The sequence below is a fragment of the Neodiprion lecontei genome, chromosome 3, assembly GCF_021901455.1.
Source record: "Neodiprion lecontei isolate iyNeoLeco1 chromosome 3, iyNeoLeco1.1, whole genome shotgun sequence".
Taxonomy (NCBI): domain Eukaryota; kingdom Metazoa; phylum Arthropoda; class Insecta; order Hymenoptera; family Diprionidae; genus Neodiprion; species Neodiprion lecontei.
This window is the reverse complement of record NC_060262.1, coordinates 9,167,747-9,187,569: the sequence shown is the minus strand read 5'-3', so window position 1 is coordinate 9,187,569 and position 19,823 is coordinate 9,167,747. Positions and strand designations below refer to the sequence as shown.

The following is a 19,823-nucleotide window of genomic DNA, read 5'->3' as shown; positions in this document are numbered from 1 at the left end:
CCGGCCACGTACCAGGTTCCGACGCAAATACCCTTCCACGCGATTCCGTTTTCAGTGGCGAGCGGAGCCCAGGGGCATTGGGGAGAGGCCTCCCCAATCCAGGGGCACCGACATGGGCTCGAGGAACCCATAGTGGATTCTACCCGGCTAGTGGCGGGGCCACCAGCTTCGCGGGTCGAATTCCGGTCGTTACCGGTCGATCCCACAAGAATTCCTCGCGATATGGCGACCGCTGCCCGGCCGACCTGGACCCGGGATTCAAACATCGAATCGCGTACCCGGGAAACAATCCGTGACATCCCGAGGGCCCTGCGCGGGTGGAACCTCAAGTTTTCTGGGATTGGCGAGCCGAGTGTTGAGGATTTCTTGACGCGATTGGAGGAGTGGCGTAGTTTGTCGGAGTTGAGCGAGAACGAGGTGTTGAGTTCGCTCACGATGATCTTCTCGGGCGTGGCCTTGGAATGGTTGCGTTGCGAACGAGATAGCTGGGTCACGTACGATGAGTTTCGCGCGGCATTACGTTTGTGGTTCGGGTACGGGACAGTCGGAAGCCGCGTGGAGGACCAGGCTAGGTCGCGAACTCAGGGACCAGTAGAGTCAGTTACTGAGTATCTTTCCTGCGTTCGAGGGTTGTTGAGACAGATGCCGCGTCCGTACACTATGGAACAGCAAATAGACCTGGCCTTTAAGAACCTGCGTCCCGAAATTCGCGAAGTCCTCCGTCGAAGGGAAATTCGTACGTGGAGCGAATTGATCTATCTCGCCACGGAGCGGGAACGAAACCTCGCGTTATCTCGCGAATACCGCCCCCCGCCCATGCCGAAAGAGTCCTTCATTAGTGAATTAGCGTGCCGGACCAAAACCGCGGCGGCTCGAGGCGAACCTGGATTAGCCGCAATTACCGAAGCAGGGATCGCGTCAACCGTAGCGTAGACGATAGAGAAGCTACTTGCGGCCCAGGTGAAAGGGCTCGAGGAGAAATTGATAAAGGCGATGGCAGTGGCGACCCAGAGGGGTAAATCGAGCGGCGCACAGCCGAGTGGCGGAAGCCCGGCTCCAACGAGGCCGACCTCGCCGAAGCGACCCGCGCGGGGACCAAGGAGGGGAGCGGCCCCCTCGGGTAACCAGCCGGCCCCTAGCGTGTCCCGGGCCGAACAATTTTGTGGCGACAAGGTGTGGGACGAAAAGTTATGTATGAATTGTCATCGTCCCGGTCACCGATTTAGCCGCTGTCCAGACCCCTTGCGAATCTTTTGCTACTATTGCGGGTACGACGACGTCTATTCGACGGATTTTCCGCGGTGTTCGGGAAACCAGGGAGGGCAGCCTCGCTAAGTGTCGGCGCGGCGCCCCGAGTGGAAGACACCACGGCATTGCGTGGCGTCGAGGAGGAAATCGCGACGTGTTTTTCGATGCAGACCATGGAGTTCGGTCAACGCTGGTTTTTGCGGGTGTGTATCGGGGGCACATGGGTCAGTGCGTTGTTAGACACCGGCTCATCGCGAACATTTCTCGGTACGATCGGACACCAAATTGCGTTAGAGTACGGGCGACCGGTAAAATCACCCAGCTGTTCGAGTGTCGTATTGGCGAATGGATCGGTAGAGTCAATAACCGGAGAAGTAGAGTTGCCGATAACGTTGCTGGGTGTCGCGCATAAGTTTTCGTTGCGGATTATCCCCACCTTAGTGGGAGATTGCGTCCTGGGTATGGATTTCGTGCGAAAATTTGGCTTTTCGATTGACGGCGCGCGCGAGTCATGGAGAATCGCGAATATTCCGGAATACGAGGGAAAATTTGAGGAGGGGTGGCCGATCCCCGTTACCGAGGTGTCAAGTTGTAGCGGTATCGTAGAGCTAGGGGATACCGAGAATCGCGAATTACAGGAATTCTTAGCGAAGGAATTACCGAAAGTCTCGGGAGACTTGGGTCTCACTCATCTCGCGGAGCACGAAACAGACGTGCAGGGAAGCGCCCCGATCAAGCAGCGTTACTATCTCGTATCCCCGAAAGTGCAGGAGGCTATTAACGAGGAGGTAGACCGTATGCTCGCGGATGGAGTGATCGAACCCTCCCAAAGTTCGTGGTCGACGCCAATCGTGATGGTCAAGAAGCCAAACGGGAAATATCGGTTCTGTTTGGATTTTAGAAAAGTGAATAGCGTTTCGAAAAAGGATGCGTACCCGATCCCGTTTAAGAACGGTATATTGGATAAATTGCGGTCGGCCAAGTACATCTCGACTATAGACTTGAGTCAAGCTTACCACCAGATTCCCTTGACACGCGAGAGTCGCGAAATAACGGCGTTTACGGTCCCAGGTCGCGGATTATTCCAGTTTGTGCGCATGCCATACGGGCTTACCGGAGCCCCGGCCACCTTTCAGCGGTTAATCGACAAATTAATTACTCCCGAGATGGAGCCGCATGCCTTCGCGTATCTCGACGACATTATTGTAGTGACCACCGATTTTCGTTCGCACTTAAAATGGCTATCTCGCGTTATCGAGCGGATAGTGTGGGCCGGGCTTACCATCAACCCGGAAAAATGTGAGTTTTGTCGTAGCGAAGTCCGGTACCTCGGGTTCAAGGTGAACCAGGACGGCCTACAAGTCGATGCCGACAAGGTGGAACCTATCCTAGCGTATCCCGCACCGAAAAACCTACGGCAATTGAGGCGATTTTTGGGTGTGGCGTCGTGGTATCGAAAATTCATCCCCGAGTTCGCGAGTGTGGCGGAACCCCTTACCCGGCTATTGCGTAAGGATAAGAGATGGGACTGGGGTAGCGAACAGGAAGCGGCGTTCAAACGCATAAAAGCCGCGTTAACGTCGGCTCCGGTTCTAACGTGTCCCGATTTTGAGCACGAGTTCGTAGTGCAGACCGATGCGAGTAGCTTTGGCATTGGCGCAGTCTTAACACAGACTATTGGCGGTATTGAGCGTGTGATCGCGTACGCGAGTCGGACAGTGTCGGACGCGGAACGGAAGTATTCCACAACCGAACAGGAACGTCTCGCGGTGATTTGGGCCGTTAAAAAGTTTAGAGCATACCTAGAAGGATATCACTTCGCGGTGATAACCGACCACGCGAGTTTAAAGTGGTTGCGGGAATTGCGGAATCCGACGGGTCGGTTAGCTAGGTGGGCGCTCGACTTACTCGAGTATGATTGCGAGATTAAACATCGAAAGGGGGCGATGCACCATGTGCCCGATGCACTATCGCGGATGTACGAGGGCGAAAACGAGGGGACGGAGCAGCTAGCCGCCCTCGACGTGGCTGGGGACGGCAGACCAGGGACGGAGCGTAAGGCCGTCTGGGAAGTCGTAGTCGATCCCTGGTACCAACATCGCGTCAAGGACGTCCTGGACTACCCACACAAGTTCCGAACTTGGTCGGTGGTCGAGGGGCGTCTATACCATCTCCGGGCGGACCCCTTAGTCGAGCCAATACTAGCGGACTTGGCGCCGTGGAAATTGGTGCTCCCGAGGGAGCAGCGATCGCGGATTTTTGCGGAAGTCCAGGAGGACCCCCAGGCAGGGCATCTTGGCGTCGAAAAGACCTACGCGCGAGCGAGGGCCGACTACTACTGGCCCGGGATGTATCGCGATATAGTTTTGATGGTCCGAGCGTGCGAGCGTTGCCAGGAGTGCAAGGTACAGCAGGTGCCACCAGCGGGCCTTATGGGTCGACGGGTCGTCGACACGCCCTGGACTGTGGTTGCGGCGGACGTCATGGGTCCATTTCCCCGAAGTCGCGCCGGGTTCGAGTATTTGTTGGTCTTTGAAGATCTCTTCACCCGGTGGGTGGAGGTAGCGCCGTTGCGGAAATCCAACGCGAAAAACATTCTTGCCGCGCTGGAAGACCTCGTGCTGTCCCGATGGGGTACCCCGGAGGTGCTCCTGACGGATAACGGCACGGAATTCGCGAATAAGGCCGTCGACGAACTGTGCGCTGCGTACCATATTACCCACGCAAAAGTACCGCCGTACCACGCGCAAGCTAACCCCGTGGAAAGGGTGAATCGCGTATTAAAGACCATGATCGTGGCCTACATCGAGGCAGATCACCGGGACTGGGATGTGCACCTTCACGAATTTCGATTTGCGTATAATACCGCTGTGCATAGCTCACTAAGAGTCAGTCCCGCGTTTTTAAACTTAGGTCGCGATCCCAAACCACGGCTGCAATTGCGTCGGCTAGTGGAAGGTCCCGCGGAAATCCCCGTTCCCCGTCCCGAGGTCTGGGAAGACCGAATGGCGAAGTTATGTGAATTGCGTGACTTAGTGACGAAACATCTCGAGGAGGCCTACGAGCGACAGGCGCACTACTATAATCGAGGGCACCAGGATGTCCGTTTCGCGGTAGGGGATTGGGTTTGGAAGCGGAACCGAGTCCTGTCGTCGGCGGCCCAACAGGTCGCCGCCAAATTGGCGCCAAAATTCACCGGTCCGTTTCGTGTCGTCAATGTAATCTCGCCCGTCGTGTATGAGTTGGAAGATAGCGAGGGAAAGTGTTTCGGAAAACAGCACATTAAGGATCTGAAACCGTACGTAGAGTCTGGGGAGGTTAGGGAATGAGATGGGAGGCGCGTTACCCAGAGGTGGGAAGTGCGGTATACTCGTACTTTACCTCCGCTATTACTTTCCCAACAGTGGACCACACCGCCGCGGAGGACCCAGAGGTACTCCACGCATTTCGCGATGCAGCGCGGCTCGCGTTGCTGCCCGGGCCGGGGGCCGTCACTCCCCCCATTCCGCCTGCAAGGGGACCGTGGCCCCAGGGAGCCCCGCAAGCGACGTGGAGGAGGTGGCTGCCGCCCGGTGGTTGCTTCAACTGCTGGGAGAGGGGGCATGGATACCCCCGATGCTATGCCCCACTGGGGTTCTTCTGCCGCCAATGTGGTTGGCCGGGCATGACAAAGTTCACGTGCCCAGAGTGCTGAAGGCGGCCCAGCGGGCCGTGGGTGAATAACACCCCAGCTGCCCTAGCCGCTTACGAGAGGGGCGAGCCGCGACCGCGGCTGGTCCAGGAGCCGGTCCCCCGCATCAGGGACTTACCCCCGCGAGCCCGCGCAGCGTTGGGGCCGACGCTGAACGACGAGAGGCTGCGGGCCCGCTGGCCGGAGATCCAGCCACTAGTGATCGCGCTGGCGAACCGCGGAAGAGGACGCGGAGTACCGCGCGACGGGGCGACCCCGCGAGCCCGCCGCCGGGAATGATTACCGGCCCGCCGATGGGCCTATTTTTTTTTTCTTTCTTTTCCCTCCATTCTCGTTTGTTTTTTTTTTTGTTTTTTTTGTTGTTTTGATTTCCTTCTTTTTTTTTCTTTTCTTTCTTCTCTTTTGGGTTTCGGTTGCTGTATTGGTGGAAGGGGTGTACATAATGAATAAAATTACATAACTAAGGACAAACTATATTGCATTGTTTTTTTTTCTTTTGGGATTTGGGGTTGTGAATGCCGTCGATAGAGAGGGAGCACCCTGACCCATTGACGTCAGGGGCCCTAGGTTCCGGTCACTCGAGGAGTTCGGTTCGCGGGAATTGGCGCTGGCGCTCTGTCACCCCACGATCCGTCTAGGGGGGGGGGGGGGGGGGGGGGGAGTTGTAACGTGGCAGTTTTACTGCGCGTTCCACACGGCTCCACGAACTCTAGACGGACCACAGACTTAGGGAGCACGCGAAGTAGACCGCGGCTCATTTCGAAAAAGAGCGCCAGGACAACAGTCACGCATCCGAGACTCTAAGAGGGGACCATCGCCGGTTTAGCGAATAAGACTTTTCAGGATTTTTGTTTATTTTTTTTTACGTGGCGAGTAAATGCGGTTTCGGACAGGGGATCGGCAGCAAATCCGAACGATGTTACTGGATGGCAATCGCGGCGGATCGCGACGAAAGGAGGGCCTCGCACGAGGCTACGGAGAGAGCGTCAACGGAGAGCTCTGCCGCGAAGGAATCCAAGGCGGACGAGATTCCCGTTGGTGGCCGGCGAGCCGTAGCCCACCCCCCTCCGTCGCCCAACTGACGACAGGTACCCTCGCGAAGTCATCACCACGCCACTGCCAAGCTACGGGGTACACGAGACTGGTCAGCCAATCAACACCCCGCGACAGCGGAATTCAACGATAGCGATACGCTAGATTGTAAGAATTGCGTAACGAGAACCCCAATGCGAGCGGGAAAATTTTGACTATGGATGGCGCCTATGTTCGGGGCATGTTCGAATTGCGGCTCCGATTTGCAGGACTCGTCACTTGAGTCCTGGCGACAGTTCGCGACGGTTTCGTAGCGTGAAAATTGAAAAAAAAATACTGTGTGTGAAATGGCAGAGACGGGAGTAGGAGAATTCCTCGTGTGGCTGCGGAGCGGTAATCGCTTATAATTCTTTGCGGGCATATTTCGAGCGCAAGTTAAATTGGCACACCGATAAACGGTCGGCCCACGTAATCGTAGAGTTAGAGTAGCGCTCGAAATCTGTTTGCCGATCTCCTTGAGGATGACCGTAGCCTGAGTTTCGCGATAACGTGTAGAGTCAAGGGGATCCCTGTAAAGTCTCGCGTCGAGTCACGGTTTCGCTTGGGGAACAATTGCGGAGTGAAATTGAGTGCGGCCAAATTCCGCTGCACAGGGTCGCGTCGAGTCTGCGTACGTAAAAAGGGTGGTGAACTTTGGGGGAATAGAGACTACGACTGGAGCTCGGATGCGTCATAATACGCTATACACTCGCGCGATTAGAAAAGCTTTCTAGAGTGATTAATTTGGTCGCGATTAGCGCGTCGAGGCACGTCCTTTTTGATTTAGTTTATGAATTATGGTGCATCAGCAAGGTGGTGACTAGCGCTCGTAGAAATAAGATACCAGCTAGATTTAATCAGAATTGCGATTAGCGCGTCGAGTATGATCTAGCTTACGTTTTGTTTAGCGGTTTATAATTAAGTGACGAGTAGCGTCGTAGTTGAGGCCGATCGCGAGCAGCGCATCGAGTCTGATTGTGTTTTTGGGTTTTGCGAGTTAAGGTTATTATTAAGACGGCGACTGGCGCACGTAGGCCGTAGAGGTCTCCTAGATTTATTCATTTTTTTTTTATTTTGTTTGTTTCTCCCTTGCTTATTTCTTTTGGATAAAATTTAAACCTTTGTATTTGGAATCGCGAAGGACGACCTGCGCAGTCGTATGATTATCTTTATTTTCATTTTTGATTTTTTTTGTAATATCGCTGTCGAGAAATATATTATTGGAATTTTATAGTGAATTGGCCAAACCACGCGTTGGCTTACTTGTGTTACATCTCTCTCTACCCAAGAATTACCCCTCCCCTCTCCGCGGTACTGAGCTATCGAGTATATGGTCGCGGTATCTCGCATTACCGATTTCGAGGCGTGTTAATCACGCCAGGCGCCCAACAAATTTCGCGATATTGTTTCAGCTCCAGGATACCTCTCGGACGCCAAATTATTGTGCACGCGGTAAGTTCCCGGTTATTTGCTCCGAGTGACCGAGGCGCGGAAAAATCCACGTCACAATATATATAATCGATTTAAGATAATCTAAAAAGCGAGATACCATACAATAATCACGACCAGCTAGTTATAACCATCGTTCAGAGTAGATGTTCCTAATACCAAATAATAATATCCTCTAGAATAGTATAACACATGATTTTTATTAACTTGAAGACTTTATAAATTGTTATTTTCGGCTCATATATATATATTTATCACCATTGATTGTTATCAAACATTTCAATAACCAAATCGAAATAGAATATACTTCATCTTTTACCAGTCAAATCATATTAAACATTTATTTTGAACGACCTTCTTCCTATTTTTATTATTGTAATTGCCTCAACAATTTAAACAAACCTCACAGACCTGTACAGGTCTATAGCAACACGATCCTACAAATTACCGGCTTATCGAAAGGTAAGTCTTTTTCTTAGTTCTAATAATTATTCATTGTCGTTACGTGGGAGCTTGATTATTCAATTAATCATTAACTACCACCGCTCAGTACACTCTCACCCCCACGTAACATTAGTATCTACACGACCTTTTACCGTGTCTCTGTGACATTTCTCTCAGCTGGTATTATTGTTGCTTCTCATTACACCAAATCGGTTGCATGTCTGATACTTGCTTTAAGTGCAAACGGCTTGTAGCTGGTGAAAAACTCAAGTGTGTAGACTGCTCAAAAAGTTTTCATCCAGGGTGTTACAGATACTATACGAGTAGTAGAAACTCTAGTCCCTGTTGTTATAAAAATCTTATTAACACGCCATCGAGTAGTACTCAAAATATCAGAGAGAAGTTGAATTGTATTGTTGATACACCAGTCATGTCTCATTCGGGCAGAACTCTTGACTCGATAGCAGCCCTTCTAAACAAAAATGTAGATATACTTAATGCTTTCATCAACTGTCAAAATACATTTAATTCTAATATGGCATCTAAGCTTAATGCCATCGAAAATATTGTTAAAACAGTGAGTGATCAAGGTGACAGAATAGCACAATTAGAGGCCAGCAACGTGTTACTTACTAGGGAAATTGATTCTTTACGAGATTCATTAACCAATACACCTATCAACTCCTCTGCCCAGATCACCATTGCTGGTATACCATTTACAGTTACCGATAATCCGTTAGAAGTCGTTACTAAAGTTCTGACTGTGCTTGGTGTTCCTGAACTTGCTTCTAACATACTCGACATTCGTTTAATCACCCGCAGAGCTCCGTCGAGCCAAAATCCTGAGCGGGATAACACTAGAGAGGCATCCAAATCATTTATCGTCTTCTTTAAATCCTCAAAGATCAGTAGCCATATTATAAGGAAAAAGCGTTCGCACGGCGTATTAGCGGTTAGTGATGTTTTTGCATGTGATGAACGGATCAATATTTTTGTCAACGAGTTTCTTCACCCAAACACTTATAATTTGTTGCGCAAAACTGAAAAGATCGCGTCTGACAGAAATTGGAAATATGTATGGTCTAGGGAGGGTCAGATCTACGCACGTAAGCAAGATGGATCTCAGCCTATTCGCATTACCTCTGAGGCTGATCTCGACAAACTAGGTTGACTAAATCATGTACGGAACTCTCGAAAAGCAGTGAGATTGCATGATAGTTCTACGTCCTTGAAAATCTGTCAATTTAATGAAAACTCGTTATTGGGCCACATTGACTACATCAAATCATATCTTAGCGAACATTTTTATCACGTTATTTCTATATCTGAAACATGGCTCAAGCCTGAAATTTCTAATGATCTTGTTAAGATTCCGAACTATTTTATTATTCGTCATGATAGAACAGGAAAGGGATGTGGAGGTGTTGCGTGTTATATTCATGAGTCATTGAAAGCCAATCTATTTGCAGCTTCACCCTGTTTGTATTCTAATCAACCTGAGTTTCTCCTGCTTGACATACACTATCCTAACCAGGACTCTATATTATTCACGTCCATGTACAGGCCACCCAAAAGTAAACTATTCACTGACTATGTAAACACTTTTTGCGAGTTTAGTCATTCCTTCGAAAATGTCATAATTGCTGGTGATCTGAATTGTGATCTTCTGTCTAACTCTGTTGAATCTAGATATCTTAGTGAGATGGTTTCTGCTCTATCATTATACCTGGTTGAATCCCAAGCAACGCATCATACATCCACGTCCGATACGCTTATTGATGTCATTGTCACGAGCGCCGCACACTTACCCGATTATAACAATTATCATTTGTCATATTATTATCTCTAGAGACAAGGAAGCATAGTTTTAGTTAGTCCATATAAAATATTTTATTATAATCAGTTCGTGGAATAGCCAAGCGCAACGGCGTAGTTGGACAGCCAGCAACGTCAGCGTCTTCGCGCCCGCCAGATCCCGGGTGTAATCAACACCGGGATGAGGCGAGCGCGAAATCACGCGCTTCGAGGATGACCGTTGCGAGGCGAGTCTTTGTTCGAAATTGCAAACGTCAGCGAAAAGCTCGCTCCCCGCCCGACGTTCCAAGGGGTGTCGGACGAGCGAGCGAAGACAGTCCCGTTAGAGACAGGATCAAACCAACATCAACGGAATCAGGCTCCTTCAGAGCTGTCGAGTATAGAGCTATAAGCCTTGGGTCTCCGACGATTAGAGAGATAACTCCTTCAAAATCTACACGCGGTGATCCAAGCATCTCGCGTCGCGGCATCAGTCTGTGAAGTTAGAATTAAGCGCAATACGCAAAGCCACGAACTTAATCAAGCCGTGTAGCACGTAAGCGAGTGAGTGAAGTGAACTTCGGCACCTTCGAGGCCGAAGCGGCAACCGAGCGAGAGAGAGAGAGAGAGAGAGAGAGAAGTGAGTAATCTAAGAACATAGTGTAAGCTTCCTTGTCTATAACCTTGCTGCTTCTAGTTGTTTTATTAAACATTTCTACTTGCTTCCATTCAAAATTGGTACCACATAATTGAAATCCTCCAAACCATTTCCCACGGAACGCCCTGTAGAGGACGTTCGCCTCCGAATCCAGCAAAATTAAATATAAACCTCGGTAATAACAAAGAGGGTGAAGTCGTCGCGTGCGAGACCGCTCCGCACGTGACATCATAATTATTGATAGTAGTGACAAAAACATTGCCTTCACAAAGTCTGAAACACCATTTATCGCAGGGCATGACCTTCTTGAACTTTCGTATGCCTTTATTACACCGCAGAATCCTGACCAAATGATAGTTCGCCGCAACTTCAAGAATTTTGACTCACGTCAGTTCTACTAGGTACGTGTAGTTCGCTGGTTGTTCGTCACAGCCTGTCCGTTCTACATACAACAAGTTCACTGCATTCGAAAACTTGGATCAACTCACAAATATGTGGAAATTCACGTTACTGTTATTGCTGTTGATCTATGGAGCTGCAAGGTACTGGAGTAACTCAGAAAATCCCAAAGCGCCAGCAGTGCCTGACGATCAGTACTGGGGGACAAGAGAATCTTACTCGGAAGACAAAACTATTCGGCCATTCAAAATTGATGTTAAACAAGAAGTTAACGATGACCTTAAGATGCGCCTTCGTAGAACCCAATCTTTGAGAAAGCCACTCGAAGACATTGGATGGATTTACGGCGCAGACAGCGAGCACCTAAAAACCGTACTGGAGTACTGGAGGACAAAGTAGGACTGGACCAAACGTCAAAGCCTCCTTAACAAGTATTCGCAGTTCGAGACCAGCATTCAAGGCTTGGACATCCACTTTTACCATGTGAAGCCCAGAATCTTCGAGGACAGTTCTATCAGAGTTCTCCCTCTGCTGCTGGTCCACGGCTGGCCCGGATCCATCGTTGAATTTCAGAAGATCATCCCTCTCCTCACGATACCACGTGATGATCGGGATTTCGTCTTTGAGCTTATCATACCATCGTTGCCAGGTTACGGGTTGTCGGACGCAGCAGCTCGCCCTGGTTTAGGCTCCACTCAGATGACGATAGTGTTGAAGAATCTAATGAGCAGGCTAGGTTTTGAAAAATTCTATGCTCAAGGCGGGGACGCGGGAAGTGTCATCACAGCAAACATGGGAGTTCTCTACCCCGAAAGTATTTTGGGAATACACTCGAACATGTGCCAAAACAATGCACCCTCTGCTTACGTCTGGACCATTCTCGGTGCCTACATTCCGTCTCTAGTTGTCAGCAATGAGCACTGGTCCAAGATGTATCCTCTAAGCTACCATTGGTCACGTCTTTTCGAAGAATTTGGTTATCTACACGTACAGGTTACAAAGCCTGACCCAGTCGGCATCGCGCTCACCGACTCTCCGGCTGGTTTGGCTGCCTACATCTTGGAAAAGTTCAGCACATGGACGAATCCGGATTACAGATTCAACAAAGATGGTCGACTGCTCGAAAAGTTTACCATCGATGAGCTTTTGGACAACGTTATGGTCTACTGGGTGACAAACTCGATCACAACAACAATGCGATTGTACGCCGAAACTTTCAGTATTGCTCATCTGATGTTTCAGACGGAAATATTTCCTATCTACACACCGACTGCATGTGCCCTGTTTCCGCACGAAATTACCTACCAGTCGGAATCCCTATTGCGTTCCAAGTACCGGAATTTGCTTCAGGTAAATCACATGCCTCGGGGTGGTCACTTCGGCGCTTTCGAGGAACCGAAACTTCTCGCCGATGATGTTTGGTCCTTCGTTACCCTGGCGGAAGCAAGAAGAACACTCGAAAAAATTTCCAAATCAACCGAACTTTAACGATCGATACATTATTTTTCGCTTCGATGCGTTACATAGTTTTATACGCCGCGTGATAATTTACCTGTCGCGATATCTTATCGAGAAGTTACGAATTAATCAATTTCGATCACTGATAGTCTCTTTTCGTCTAACAATAATCCTGCCCGTGTGCAGCAAATGTCTCAAATTAAATGATAATATACATCATTCGGCCGTATACAACTAAAAATTTAACAGACACCTCATAAAATAACTTTGACCTCTTACCGGGTCAGCGAGAATAAAACAGATAATTTTTTTCAACGTTTTTGAACAATAAAGATATTTTCGATTACTATAAAAGTTGGGCTAGTTTCTACTTTTATTAGTAATTTTTTTTATAGATATATGGCACAATACAACTCGATAATAACTTGCCTCGCACACAGGCCACCGGATTTTTCACAACAAATTTTTTAAACATAAGATCCACATGGAAATACTGTAAATTCTCATCTACGTGCTTTTCGTCAATTTTTCTTGCTCAGATTTCTTCGATAAATGTCTCAATCTCAGGTATTCGACATTACCGACCGAGCGTTTCAAGTATTTACTCATGGCTGTGAGAAGAATAATGTATATGTACTGTAACGTGGCGTTTCAGAATCGCCCGTCACAAGGGCACACAACCGCTATTATTTTTAGTTTACGCGTCCTCAGCAGGGTACTCCAACCGAACTCGATACAAACTAGGCAATAACTACTTTTAACTAATTCTTTTTTGTAAATTCTTTATTTCGCGCTTCGGCGCAAGCTAACAAGGTACTTGGACGACAACGATCCCGATCAACAAGGGACCACTCTCTACCGTTTCCAGCTCTCGACGACTTCGCCTACCGACGGTCTCATCAGACTATACTGGCTACCTTGGTGCACCTTTATATACACCTGGGGTAGCATCCACCCGAACCTTCCGTATCGCCTCGACTGCCGGTGAACAGGGAGATAAAAATCCTCCCGGCGCCGCGGCGGCCGAGGGCATCGTTCCTCGAAGAGGAACCAGCCGCCAACTCTATCGGATGGCGCACGGATGGCGTGAAGGGCAGACCGTAGCCTGCCATCCTCCGACTTACCGGCCTGGTGCCGGACCGACCCCAAACCACTACGTCCAGGGTGATAAAGCCATCGTTCCGAGGATCGACGCTGCCTCCCTATCGGCAGGGACCAATTGTGTGGGTCGTGGTCCACGGTTTGGCCAACCGTCTGACTGCACGACCTCAGGTACAGGCAGCTAGCTACTGCCTGTACAAAAGCCGGTGGAGGTGAACAATGAGGCGTCACTCTCCACCCGGTAACTTTGGCCGAGAGGCACCCTGTGTATGCCTCTGCCAAAGAAGTCCCCGATGATAGGCAGCCTGGACTGTAAATTGAAGCGACTACAAAATCGTACGAGTTGGTGTCAACGACGAAATCGCGAGCAGCACATTACACCACATCTAGCGGTAATTTTTGGAAAGCGTATGACCACGCAGTAACCAATATTCGCCACAGGGGGATGGCCTATTTGCGGTGGGGATCAACCGACCAATCAAAGAAGAAGAAGAATCACCTCACGACAACCGCGAGATCGGCGAGCTGAACTACGACCTGCTATTCTACGCTCGACCTGTTGAGGAACAGCTTCGTTTTCGATTATTCTCCCGACCATTACTACCGATTTAAGCTGCCGACACCTTTTCCTTCTTTTGCTACCGACCTATCGTCTATTCTACCGCTATCGTTTATCCTTCTAAACTCTTTGCATCCTTTTTCCTTTCTTTATCAGTTTTGCTTTTGTGAAGTATAGTTTGAGTTAGAATCAGTTTGTGTGCCTGAGATCAACCGTTAAGGTAAGGCTTTTGCCTTTGAATTGTACCGTTACGAAGTTGCTCATAATTTCTATTCTTTCTCATAGTACTTATCGACTTTGCGTGAATCATGGTCCACGGTTAAAGTTGCAGTAAGCCGCCGTGTGGCTGCATGATTTCGGTCATTGATATTATATTTATTGTTTCTTGGTTGCATCGTGTGATGCCAATTTTGTGTGAATCATGGTCCACGGCCTAGAGTTGCAGTAAGCCGCCGTGTGACTGCATGATTTCAGTAACCTATTATTTTCGTATCTGAGCGACCTCGTAACTGCCAAATAATTACTTTTCTTGTATTTATGATTTTTCTAATTATTTGTGAATCTCTATTATCCTGCTTCTGTATTTTCTATCGTATTTTGAGCCCTATTGGCTTCATATTTGATTCCATACTCTTTTTGTAATAGTAGTGTGCTTTATATTTTATTTCTGTTATCGCTTATTATATTTTTATTTATTTTTGTGCCTATTGTATCGTATATCGAGTTCCTTGGAGTACAAGCGAGCGTAGAATCACCTCTAGCTATTACCGCATTTTTCTTTGTTACTATTGACCATTTTATATTATTTTTGCCTGTTATTTATTTATTCGTATTTTGTTAAACTAAGTTCTGTGAATTATTCTTTTGTATTGCGGTGTATTTTTGTATATTTCTCTATTTTGTAAACTCTCCGAAATCCTCTCACTCTCATAACTTTGTATTTTGGTATTCTCTCAAAAGTTATATTTAGGAATTCACTATTTAATTCCTCAATTATGTAATGATTGAAAATTATCGAATCTACCGTATGAATAATTCTACCGAAGGCTACCTAGTCGATCGTTTGCCGACTTGGTAAATTGTTACGAAATGTCAATCTCTCATCTTGGTTATAATTTATGGTACATTTGACGTATCATCTACCGAACTACCGTTACGTTGTTTTCTACCGATCGCAGTAAAGCTCTCTCGTTCTAATTAACAGAATAATAATTTTCGTAGTGTCATTTGCAACTTGGGTAAGACCACGTCGCCCAGTGACGTGTAGTTTTAAGTCAAATCTTGCATTATATCGCCTCTCTCGACCTACGTCTATTTTTCTCTGCTAGCTACCGTCTCTCGTGTTAAAGCTACCGTTTACTGCTATTCTACCGATATTTTTGTGAACAACGATTATTTATTTTATTAACTACCGCTATCGATACCGCCTTATTTGCCTGCCTCACTCATGTAACCTCCTCGACAATATATGATCGATTAACCTGTTCATCTTCCCTTTTGCCTGGAGTTTATTCTTTATTTGGTTATTTTCTTTAATTCTGGAATTACTGCTAGCTGCCTTGAACTCCGCCACTCTACCGGGATGTACGCGATCGTACCTGTGTCTAGCCAGCCATACAACGGGTTCTCTATTTATCCCTTTTGTACGGTCTTGTGTTAATTTTATTGATTTATGTTATTCTTTGAGAATCGACGCTAATGCGTCTGGCGCCCAACGTAATTATTTTGTTGTAGTTTAATATTGCGGATAAGTAGAGAATCGCGCCAAAGTGTCAACGGTAAGTCCTCATCCGAAAGTAACAAAATTTAGCGTTACAAATTGGCGCTCAACGAGGGGCAGAAAAGACTTAGCGTTACAGTACATAGTGGCGAAGCTCGACTAACGAAAAATCGATGTGTTCCCGGAGAAACGCAGACATTCCGCTTTCTATTCCTATTCGCCGGTACCGATCAGTTATTTTAAAATTTTAACTGATAAAAAAATTAATATCGTAATTTTGAAGATACTGTATTAATGGATTTCGAGCATATCGATCAGCGGATTTTCCTTTTGTTCTGACCATATGATACACTGTTTATATAATTGTAATCATTTCAATTATTGTACACCATTATAGGTTCCAGAATCGATGTATTCCACTTGGCAGATGTATATGAAAATAGGTAAGAGAAGCATATTTATGTCGCCTGTTGGATACGTATATTACAAACGACTAAAGTATTTTAAATAATTTTCAACACCCCAAAACATAGCCTGTGTAAATCTTCTAAAAAAAAAAAAACAGAATATGTTTAGAGAAAGACTGCGAACTCTTAATTCAAGAATGACGCGAGGGAGAAGTGACGGGATGCTTGGGAATGTTGCAACAAATTATAACTGAATACTCGACACGTAAAATAATGCTTCATTTATTAATACATGTTCCTCGATTGAGAGATAGGTTCGGACTGAGCGTGGTCATCGCGACAGCTCCGTTGCTGGGCGAAGAACACGAAAGCGTATCGTAATAAACGTGAGGATAGAAAAAGAAAAACAAAATAAGTGTGGTAGAATAGAATCGGCGAATTTTGGCGTTGAAGCGATACTTTGCCATAACAGTGCATTCAATACAACTGTGGAATTATCTCTTGTTAAGATAGTAGAGCTTGTACCCACAAATCCCTCAATCTCTGATGATATTAACGTGTTTCTTGAGGCCTTAGAAGGTATCTTACTTTTAGCTCTTGACATTCATGCTCCTTTCAAGAATTTTATTGTACGCAAGCCTATTGCACCATGGCTCACACCAGAATTAAAATTACATATTAGAAAACGCAACGTCCTTTATAAACAAGCAAAAAGAGCCAATAGCCCATTAGGGTATGCAATTTATCGGAAATTCAGAGACGAGTTGACGTCTGAGTTGGAACGTGTGAAAAGTGAGTACAACTTTACCAGACTAGCCAATGTTAACAATCTTAACAAACTGTGGAAGAAGCTTGCGACCCTTGGGCTAGTTAAAACATCGTCAACCTCCCCTCTTAATTTTTTCACGCCTGATCAATTGAACTCTTATTATTCCTCAATCTCTAGTTCCTTACCAGCTTGTTCTAAAGGTGAATTGCAGTCCATTAAAAGGCATGTTGATACCTCGAATCATCTGTTTCAGTTCGAGCATGTAACGGAGAATGATGTACTCCGGTTAATTATGTCCTATATCTCTAATTCTCATTCGACTGGACCTGACGGTATTTAGTCTTTCATTATTAAAAAAAGCAGCTCCATTGCTGGTTCCTTTCTTACAGAAATTGTTCAATTCCTGCTTTGACAACTCGTTATTTCCGGCGAGTTGGAAACGATCATTTATTAGACCTTTGTCAAAACAAAATACACCTTTGTCTCCTTCGGATACTCGACCAATTGCGAACTTGTGCGAACTCTCCAAAATCTATGAAAAGATTGCTCATAACCAGATCATTACATATCTCACAGACTATAATATTTTGGATTCTCGTCAATCAGGGTATCGCACAGCTCACAGTACACAGACAGCCTTGCTTCGCCTTTGCCATGACATTAGAAAGTCTGCTGATGATGGACGTGTCACTATTTTAGTTCTCTTTGACTTCAGCAAAGCCTTTGACACGGTCTCTCATTCCATTCTGCTGAAAAAGCTCCGTGACATTGGTTTTTCTGAATCGTCTCTGAGCTGGGTTTACTCCTATCTCACTGGTAGAACTCAGACTGTCATAGATAAGACAAATATTTCGGACTGGCTTCCTATCACATCCGGTGTTCCACAAGGCTCTGTATTAGGACCCTTATTGTTTTCTGTCTTTATCAACGACATAGGAGCTTCTCTCAAGTATTCCGACCACATAGTGTTTGCTGATGATACTCAAATCTACTTGAGCTGTCACCGGTCAGAGCTCAATGTAGGGTTAGCTAAGATACTTTATGATATCAACCAGATATCTGAGTATTCGAATGAAAATAGCCTTAAATTAAATTTAGCGAAGTCTTCTGTAATGATTTGTGGTAGTGGAGCAAACGTTCAGTCCATCGACTTTAAACTGTAACGATTACATTCATTCGAATATGGGCGGCAATATTTCGGATTTGACCGGACGCAAGGAAAGTGCGCGCTTGACCAGTCTGGCGGAACCGGCAACAGATCCGGAGGAGAGAAGCGAAGAGGACTCTGCGGAAAGACGCCAACCTGGGCAGACCGAAACCTATAATACTCCGTAGCAGTTGAAAGTCTAGTCTATTTTTACATTACCAAAACTCAATATACACAGTACGAAGTTCGCCGAATATTCGATGCCATTGCGATCCTTGCTGATTTCATCTCCACTCTGAACGTGTGTAAACAACGAAGCCTGAAGGTGAACATCCAAATTCAAAGTATCTATCGAACGAGAGCAATGGAGAGAAGACGATCAGGATCGGCAAGTGACTCACATGGTGCAACCACATTCGAAAATTAAGACAAGCAAGCAGCATATTTTAACATATTGTGTATCCATGGCGTATTTTTTAAATTGTGTGAATGTGCGAACGAATGCATAGTTTTTAATTTTTTATACGAACACTTTTATTTCTACCCTTTATTGCAATCTGCTTATTTGAACTATTTTATTTATACTATTTTATCGTTACAATTTTGTCGACTCTTTTATTTATAATTTACTTATTTCTGTTTATTAATTGTTCAGGGAGAAATAAAGTGTAACAAAACTATTGCCGGTCATGGCAATAAATCAGACCTCTATACCTTATGTACTAGAGGCTCGTAATCTGGGAGTTATAATGCGAGCAAATCTTTCTTGAGCTAGTCATGTAACAACAATATCTCGCACAGTGAATTTCACACTTCATAGATTAAAATATCACAAGAACTCGCTGTCAACTGAACTTCGCATAAAATTAGTCTCTACTCTAATTTTTCCTTTACTCGACTATTGTTGTGTTGTTTATAATGATTTGTCAAACGAGCTTGACTTAAAACTTCAGCGATTGGTAAACAGTGCGATACGATTCATTTTTGATCTGCGTAGTGATGTACATATCACCCCGTATCGATTACGGTTGAAGTGGCTGTCAGTGTCAAACAGGAGGAAGTACTTTGTAGCTATAGTTACTTATAATATTCTGCATAACCATGCCCCGTCGTACTTACGTGAACTATTTCCCTTACATCATGATTATACTCGTCATTCGTCACGTCTGGGCATGGCTAATACTTTTCATATTCCGCTACATAGAACTTGCATTTACCGCAACTCCTTCCATCTCACTGCTGTTTACCTATGGCATTCTCTTCCTCTAGACATTACTTCCTCGTCCTCATGTGCTGTTTTCAAGGCTAAGGTGTATGAGTACTTCTTATCTAATGAGGTTTCTGCCCTAGCTAGCCCGATTAATTAACCTATCTTTATACTACCTAAGTTATAGTATTGCGTAGTGCTAGTTTATTTTTGTTTATTTTATTTCGCTTATTTAATTGTGTTTTTCATTTAATCTACTCACTTTACTTTATTCTATCTAAAATTTATTATTTTATATTTTATATTACTTTTTATTTTATTTTACTTTTATACTTATGTATATTATTTATATTTTATACGTAGTTTTTCTCTTGCCCCAAAGTATTCTAGGGCATAATAAAATATCTATCTATCTATCTTTCTCTCTCTCTCTCTCTCTCTCTCTCTCTCTCTCTCTCTCTCTCTCTCTCTCTCTCTCTCTCTCTCTTTGTGCGTAAGTAGTGCCTGCACGCTTTCATTTCGCACCTCCTTTACGGAGCTTTTTCTGCCTCTTTCTGCCTTCGGGCCCTTTTATTTGCAGACCCCTTGCACGCGCCTTTTTTTGCAAGCCACCTCTGGCTTGCTTATCTCCACGTCCAGCTGTCTCTCTCACGCCCTTGCTGCACTTTTCTGGTTTGGACTTTTGGGCTACCTGGCCCTAC

At 46.1% G+C, this 19,823-nt stretch overlaps 1 protein-coding gene and 1 pseudogene across 1 annotated transcript; both read left to right on the top strand.

Moving 5' to 3' along the window:
- The first annotated feature begins 8,333 nt into the window (after positions 1-8,333).
- LOC124293266 lies at positions 8,334-9,074 on the top strand. Its single transcript, XM_046733517.1, has one exon. The coding sequence runs from the start codon at positions 8,334-8,336 to the stop codon at positions 9,072-9,074; it is 741 nt and encodes a 246-aa protein (XP_046589473.1).
- Positions 9,075-10,747: 1,673 nt separating this feature from the next.
- LOC107220636 lies at positions 10,748-12,715 on the top strand (annotated as a pseudogene).
- Positions 12,716-19,823: the final 7,108 nt, after the last annotated feature.

Bases quoted from the DNA above. Each gene is read 5' to 3' on its own strand.
- LOC124293266 (XM_046733517.1), top strand. From the start codon at position 8,334: ATGTCTCATTCGGGCAGAACTCTTGACTCGATAGCAGCCCTTCTAAAC.